General features: G+C 39.8%; 1 protein-coding gene across 1 annotated transcript in view; it reads right to left on the bottom strand.

Annotated features, from left to right (window-relative positions):
- Positions 1–6,243: 6,243 nt before the first annotated feature.
- Positions 6,244–8,712, bottom strand: part of MARCKS (myristoylated alanine rich protein kinase C substrate) — a 5,235-nt gene continuing 2,766 nt past the window's right edge. Inside the window, exon 2 of the mRNA XM_084625107.1 lies at positions 6,244–8,712. This exon is cut by the window's right edge and continues 498 nt beyond it. Coding sequence (XP_084481233.1) covers positions 8,461–8,712 — 252 coding nt within the window. The 3' untranslated portion in view covers positions 6,244–8,460.

Raw genomic sequence — 8,712 nt, 5'->3', positions numbered from 1 at the left:
CTCAACGGGTAGTGATCAATGGCTCCATGTCTAGTTGGCAGCCGGTGTCAAGTGGAGTGCCCCAGGGGTCGGTCCTGGGACCGGTTTTGTTCAATATCTTCATAAATGATCTGGAGGATGGTCTGGATTGCACTCTCAGCAAATTTGCGGATGATACTAAACTGGGAGGAGTGGTAGATATGCTGGAGGGCAGGGATAGGATACAGAGGGACCTAGACAAATTGGAGGATTGGGCCAAAAGAAATCTGATGAGGTTCAATAAGGATAAGTGCAGGGTCCTGCACTTAGGACGGAAGAACCCAATGCACAGCTACAGACTAGGGACCGAATGGCTAGGCAGCAGTTCTGCGGAAAAGGACCTAGGGGTGACAGTGGACGAGAAGCTGGATATGAGTCAGCAGTGTGCCCTTGTTGCCAAGAAGGCCAATGGCATTTTGGGATGTATAAGTAGGGGCATAGCGAGCAGATCGAGGGACGTGATCGTCCACCTCTATTCGACATTGGTGAGGCCTCATCTGGAGTACTGTGTCCAGTTTTGGGCCCCACACTACAAGAAGGATGTGGATAAATTGGAGAGAGTTCAGTGAAGGGCAACAAAAATGATTAGGGGTCTGGAACACATGACTTATGAGGAGAGGCTGAGGGAACTGGGATTGTTTAGCCTGCAGAAGAGAAGAATGAGGGGGGATTTGATAGCTGCTTTCAACTACCTGAGAAGTAGTTCCAGAGAGGATGGTTCTAGACTATTCTCAGTGGTGGAAGAGGACAGGACAAGGAGTAATGGTCTCAAGTTGCAGTGGGGGAGGTTTAGGTTGGATATTAGGAAAAACTTTTTCACTAGGAGGGTGGTGAAACACTGGAATGCATTGCCTAGGGAGGTGGTGGAATCTCCTTCCTTAGAAGTTTTTAAGGTCAGGCTTGACAAAGCCTTGGCTGGGATGATTTAATTGGGGATGGGTCCTGCTTTTGAGCTGGGGGTTGGACTAGATGACCTCCTGAGGTCCCTTCCAACCCTGATATTCTATGATTCATTGGATGTATACTGTGGATAATACAGAAGATGTTTTTATACACACAGACCATGAAAAAATGGGTGTTTATCACTACAAAAGGTTTTCTCTCCCCCCACCCCACTCTCCTGCTGGTAATAGCTTATCTAACCTATCCTTGCAACAAAGCCCGTTGCCAACTGTGCCCACATATCTATTCAGGGGACACCATCACAGGGCCTAATAACATCAGCCACACTATCAGAGGCTCGTTCACTGCACATCTACAAATGTGATATATGCCATCATGTGCCAGCAATGCCCCTCTGCCATGTACATTGGTCAAACTGAAGAGTCTCTACGTAAAAGAATAAATGGACACAAATCAGATGTCAAGAATTATAACATTCATAAACCAGTCAGAGAACACTTCAATCTCTCTGGTCACTCGATTTCTGATCTCAAAGTGACTATCCTTCAACAAAAAACTTCGAAAACAGACTCCAATGAGAGACTGCTGAATTGGAATTAATTTGCAAATTGGATACAATTAACTTAGGCTTGAATAGAGACTGGGAATGGTTGATTCATTATAAAAAGTAACCTATTTCCCCTTGTTTATTCCTTCCCCCCCCCCCCACTGTTCCTCAGACGTTCTTGTTAAACCCTGGATTTGTGCTGGAAATGGCCCACCTTGATTATCATACACATTGTAAGGAGAGTGATCACTTTAGATAAGCTATTACCAGCAGGAGAGTGGGGTGGGGGGAGAGAAAAGCTTTTGTAGTGATAAACACCCATTTTTTCATGGTCTGTGTGTATAAAAACATCTTCTGTATTTTCCACAGTATGCATCCGATGAAGTGAGCTGTAGCTCACGAAAGCTTATGCTCAAATAAATTGGTTAGTCTCTAGGGTGCCACAAGTACTCCTTTTCTTTTTAAATGGACTTCGTTTCCTTGGCACTATAAATCACCTTTTCAGAGTATCTTTTCAGTTATCAAATGTAAATGCTTAGGCTGGTCTATGCACAATTTGCACTGAGCTAACTAAATTGGTTTATACTAGCAACAGTCACTGTTTGCAGTTGTCATAAATATAAAGGGAAGGGTAAACCCCTTTGAAATCCCTCCTGGCCAGGGGAAAGCTCCTCTCACCTGTAAAGGGTTAAGAAGCTAAAGGTAACCTCGCTGGCACCTGACCAAAATGACCAATGAGGAGACAAGATACTTTCAAAAGCTGGGAGGAGGGAGAGAAACAAAGGGTCTGTCTGTAGTCGTCTTGGCCGGGGACAGAACAGGAATGGAGTCTTAGAACTTTTAGTAAGTAATCTAGCTAGGTATGTGTTAGATTATGATTTCTTTAAATGGCTGAGAAAAGAATTGTGCTGAATAGAATAACTATTTCTGTCTGTGTATCTTTTTTGTAACTTAAGGTTTTGCCTAGAGGGGTTCTCTATGTTTTTGAATCTAATTACCCTGTAAGATATATACCATCCTGATTTTACAGGGGGGATTTCTTTATTTCTATTTACTTCTATTTTTTATTAAAAGTCTTCTTGTAAAACACTGAATGCTTTTTCATTGTTCTCAGATCCAAGGGTTTGGGTCTGTGGTCACCTATGCAAATTGGTGAGGCTTTTTATCCAACATTTCCCAGGAAAGGGGGAGTGCAAGTGTTGGGAGGATTGTTCATTGTTCTTAAGATCCAAGGGTCTGGGTCTGTAGTCACCTAGGCAAATTGGTGAGGCTTTTTACCAAACCTTGTCCAGGAAGTGGGGTGCAAGGTTTTGGGAAGTATTTTGGGGGGAAGGACGCGTCCAAACAGCTCTTCCCCAGTAACCAGTATTAGTTTGGTGGTGGTAGCGGCCATTCCAAGGATAACGGGGGTAATATTTTGTACCTTGGGGAAGTTTTAACCTAAGCTGGTAAGGATAAGCTTAGGAGGTTTTTCATGCAGGTCCCCACATCTGTACCCTAGAGTTCAGAGTGGGGGAGGAACCTTGACAGCAGTTATTGCAACCTCTGAACTAGCATGACTTTCCTGACCAATGTATTAACATATTTCTTTCCCCCCACACCCCCTCGAAGATCTATGTTATAAAAACTAAGCTATGAACTGTTTTGTCTATGGCATCATTTGGCTAGTACTGTAGTTACCAAAACCAAATCTGGGTTCACACTGGTCTCTACATCCACTCTAGCAACAGCTATTAAACGTGTATTGCTGTCAAGGTGTCTGCTGTAGTGTGAAAAAGGCTTGAAGAAGCTGTACTGATGGGCTCCAAAATGTCACTTTTCTCGCTCTCCTCAGGTGGAGGCTAGGACATACACAGCCACATGAATGAGTGTAAGACACGGAGGAAGAAAATAAAAATCGGTGTGGGATGCCTTCACCCCCCTCAACCACTGTGCAAGAAAAGAAATGGTGCCTGTGTCACTCAGGAGGTCCAAAGAAGAAAAAGAATTTTCTGTTTCCATGTTAGCTCCACTCATACGCAGAGATAGGTGATAACTTAAGTGAGGTCTGGGATACTTACCTAGACACTAATGATATAATAGTTAACCCTGGTAACTTTAATACCTCACCTCTGCAGGTTGCAACCCCTCTCTTGCTAAAACTGTTAAGCTTCCCTCTAGGAAAATTACAGGGAATCTGCATTTCTGAGGCAAAATTGTCATGATCCCCTATATCCATTTTGCCTGAGTAATGATTTGACCTCTTTAAGTTCTATTTAAGTTCAGGGAGCTGATCTTCTATGGATCATGTTTGTGTCTTTGCTATTAAACTACCATGTAGTAAAGTCCTGTTCTGGCCAGTCATGTTATCCCTTAACATGAAGATGGAGTAAAAAATGTATAAATAATACTTATAGGGCCTTCTGTGAGAGGATTTCAAAGCATTCTGAAAAGATTTAAACAACCTTGTTTGTTATCATTATCCACATGTTATCACAGGCACTTTGCGGTAAAGCCTCTTGCTCATTTTCACACCACAAGGATATGCAGACCCAGGAGATGGAAAAACCCAAATCTCCTGACTTCCCAGTTCTGTGCTTTAACAGGCTTCAGGTACTCTTCTGTCCAAACTTTACGTGCCTTTTTATCCTGCAGCAGTACCATACAGATATCTGTGGCTAACTGCTTTGCTTCTTGACCATGAAGAAACAGTTGTCTGGATAAACTCTTCATGAAACAACACAGTGCTAGAGCTGCCTTTTTCAGGTCTTCAAATATGAACAGCCACTGGATATTCATAGTGTAGTGCCACCTTAACTTCTCCAAAGGCTAGCTAATGCAGATATGACACTAACGGCAGCAAAGACCTATGGGTGGTCCAATGATAGCTTACAGGCCAGTTCCATGCAGCCCCCAACCACATCCACCCTCCCCCGTAGTAGATCTGCTCTACAAAATAGTATCCTCCACAGCACATGAGGTCACACTGCATGGAGGATGCCATTTTTTTGAACATGTATTTCTGTATGTGGTCCAGAGGTGCCCCACCATTAACATCTGGCCCATGGGACCAAAAAAGTTGGACCACCTGTAGTAGCTTGTAGCACTACCTCCTAAATTACTTTTTCAACTGAGCTGCATATTCCAACAAGCATGTTGCCATTTGGAGGACTAATAGCTGCAAGAGTTCACACTCATTACTAATTAGCTGAACTCCTTTGAACTGTAGAAGGTGACCAACATATCAACCCTTCTGGCTACAGTTCATTGTAAAAACAACATACTAGTTTCACCTGCTGCCTACTTCATGAAACTAAAATATACTCCATTCTACCTTAGTGAATTAATAGTGGTAAAAAAAAAAAAACCCTAACCTACAGCTAGGCTGCTTCCAACCACTGCATTACTAGTATAGGAAATGCGTAGTACTCAACCTCTTAAAAATTGACTTTCAACCAACATTTGAGTTGTGGGTCTTGAAAGAGGACATTTTGCTCACCCTCCATGTGCAGTGTGTGTTACTGTGCACTTTATTCAGTTACTATTGGTGGGAGATATTAGAAGGGCACCAGTCAAACCTACAGTTGTTTTCTCAAGTTAAGAGCAGGGCTATACAAAATACCTCACTTCAAAAACAAAACCTTTGTTGAACTTAGAATGCTTCTAAATTTTACTTCCAGAACGCCCATTTAGAATAAGCCTGTCATTGAAGTTTTTGCCTTTAAACCGTTCAGAAACAAATCTTCCCCCTCACAAAATGAAGGCATACATTTAAGAGAATGTTTACAACCTGTAGGAGGAGGGTTTTTTAGTGAGGGCTTAAGTGCAACAGCAGAAATATTTATATGGGCATTACTGATTTCCAGAAAACAACTGTATTTGCTTACATAGGAAGATGGATCTACTCTAATGGAGGATATAGCTTAAATTACATTTTTTCTTCCCCCCCCCCATTTTATTTTATGTGAAGTCAAATGAATTAAGTCATTACACTTTCCCATTCATGAATTGAGGGTGAATAAATTAGGAGTTGATACCCAACATGGATCACCTCACTAGAAATGTTGCTATTACGGAGACTTTAAAAAGCAGCTTAGACATGACTTATTAGAATTTGAAGGGGGTTTTGGTAATGAGTTTTAACCATGAGTAAGAAAGCCCCCTCATTTTAATCCAATAATAAATGTAAGGGACTGAATCTTGAAGTCTTTATTCAGGCAAAACTGATTTTAGTAAGAATTTTGCCTAAGGAAAAAGCATTGTGATGTAGCCCAATAGAACTGTTTAACCATTTCAGAACATGGTAAGTTTTACCCATTTCCAACAGCTCTTGCAAGTCTCAAAAGGTATCTAATTTCAAGATTTCAAATGGATTTGAACTGCAATGAAAACAGTTACTGTAGCTATTACTGAAGAGTAATATCAGCATTTCTTACTGAAACACTGCAATTGTTACATACTGTAATAAACTGCTTTCTTCGTAAACAGTTTAAAACATATCTAGTATTGACTATTACTCTGTGAAGGGAACTCAGTGATTTGGTGCTTCCTGATAACTTGACAAGGAAAAAAAAAAAAAAAGGACAGCTCAGACCTTTCTTTTTAAAAAAAAAATCTTGGATTTAAATATAAAGGAATTTATTTAAAAATGACATTGACTATAGGGCCATGACATTTGATGTCTTGAACAGTTTTTTTTTTTTTAAACAACTGTATTATAAAAACCCTGAGTAAAGTGGTTATAAAATGAACACTTCAATTGATGTACTCCAAGAATGACACTGTTGTGGAGGATCTCATTTTACATCCATTTATTTCATCCTGTGGCCATTATAGCATAATATTCAATACATATCTAAAACTATAGAGAAATACCAGGGTGAAGAGAGTACATACAAGCCAAAATTAAAATGGTAGACAGCTGAATAAAAATAAGTATGCATTCAGCAGGAATCCATTGCAGTTAATTCTGTTCTTTTGGGAACAAGGTGCTAATGTGCCATTTTCTCATAAAATGAATCATAATTACTTCCAAAGAAAGCTTCTGCTGAAAATTTTGATAGAAGCAAGTGTAATACTAAACTTTCTCCTAAGTTTATAGGAGAAAGTTTCTTGAATCAATTTCCACCCTCTGAACACCATTACTACTTTACATAAGCCTACTGTTTTATTAAGGCATAACATGCCCTGAGCAATATGTTGGAAATTAGCCAAACAGCCTAACAATTAAAGGCAAGCACCAAGCAACTATTTTTATAGGCAAATTTAGCAATCCCCTTTGTAACTCATTTGTAGTTGGGAGTAACATATTTGAGAAAGATATTGCTTTTAAATGCTGAGCAGACTGCAGGAAAACAAATGTTTTTACGCTACGTATTTCAAACTGGTGGTCTAAAACTAGAAGTAGAAGTGGCATAACAAAACAAATGGACCATTTATTTTCAGTGCCTAACTTTAGGCAACCAGTTTAGAAAAATTTGGCCTAAGACCATATTCTTACACCCTATCCAATATAATCCAAGTCAAACATTAACTTTAAGAGGTAGGAATCGAGTGTGCTGTATACAACTGGTCTTAAACCACGATGGAACCTGGGCAACAGCAATCTTACTATGCCATCATGTTCTCAGATTGGCTTCCAGTCTTTTGTTCAAAAAAGCAGAGGCTGTGAGCCATCTGGAGATATTGCTTATAAATTTCTTCATAATAAAGACTTGGAATATTACTGAATCCAAAATTCTAAACCATTTCTAAAGATAGCATTAATGGCACACAAGATCCTTCTCTATGCAAATTTAAGCCATACTTGCTAGTCCATTTACAGCTATCAGAGGATCCATAAAAGAAACACAACCAAGTTATACATTTTATTCACATTTATTTTTCGCTTTTAGTGTGCTCACAGAAAATTAGAACACCTTAAGCAGGAGTTTAATAGCAATTTTTGTAAGCAAAGTTACATTCCATCTCTAAGTCAAATTGGTCAAAGCTTCTCCAGTATTTACAAAAACATGATAGACAAGATGCTACACAAAAACCATTGCATCTGAAGAGTTTTCCTTTATTTTCAAAGACAACTGGAAAAGAAAGCATTGTCTGCTGTAATCAAAAACATACCACAGTATAAACAGTAACCATTCCACTTATCACAGCTTGATTGAGTTTAAAATTTGTTTTAAAAGGTCCAAGATGACTGCAGTTTTACAAAAATGGGCAGGGTGGAAAGAGTTGCAAACTTCATGTGCTTCTGGATATCAAGATTTGTTTTTATACAATAGTCACAGTTAAAAACACCCTGCTGGTAATACATAATTACACTTTATTAAGGTCATAAACCAGCAATAAACAATAAAGCCTATACAACTTGTATTTCTACTTAATCACTGACTGGTACAGCTAACATGAGATAAGTGAAAAGTTCCTATGGTTTAAATGAATTCCTAAGACTATGATCTTTTTTTTTCTGGGTATTGATTTTTTCCTTTCCTTCTTAGTCAAGACTTGTAGTGTTGTAAACCTTATAGAACATCTGCCTCACAAAATACATTGTAATAACTTTCTTTTAAAAAAGACTAACCCCTTACATTGTTTCTCGTGGCACATTCTCTTGGCAATTATGTGCATCACTAATTCCTCATTGTGGCCCCTATCACTTCATTTGATATCCCTTATTGACCCCACCCATCTCCTTCATATATGGGCATGTCCATAGATTGACAAAGAAAGTTTACATTTTGAATAAAAGATGCAAAGTATGCAAAAACATTAATACTGATGCAAAAAAAAAAAAAAAGGAACAAGGCAGAGGGAGCTGTTTAGTCTCCCCTCTACCTGTTGGAATGGTGGTAACAGAATTATTTGAGATGGGATCTGTGGGGAGAGAAAAAAAAGAGAAAGACATCTTTTAAATCAATCCCTGGTTGTAGACAAGTTCTCCAAAACCAGTACCTGGCACCACTCCAACAAACAAACAGGGGGAGAAAAGTTCTTGGATTATCTCAAAATTGCCATGTTTACTCTGCCAATTCAGCTGGTGGGGCTTCTGGACTAGACTCAGATGGGGTTTCCTGTGTAGGAAGTGCTGCCTCTTCTACTTTGGGTGCCTCTTGTTCAGTTGAGGTGGCCTCAGTTGTAGCACTAGGGGCAGGGGCAGAGGCACCTGGTGCCTCTTCTGGTTTATCCTCAGGCTTTTGCTCTTCAACAGGGTTGGCCTCTTCTCCTGCAGGCTTCTCTGGTGCGGTCTCTTCTGATTTTGCTTCCTGAGA

Source organism: Lepidochelys olivacea (assembly GCF_965140295.1).
Source record: "Lepidochelys olivacea isolate rLepOli2 genome assembly, chromosome: 3".
NCBI lineage: Eukaryota > Metazoa > Chordata > Testudines > Cheloniidae > Lepidochelys > Lepidochelys olivacea.
The sequence above is the reverse complement of the archived record's forward strand: the minus strand, read 5'-3'. Positions and strand labels throughout refer to the sequence as shown.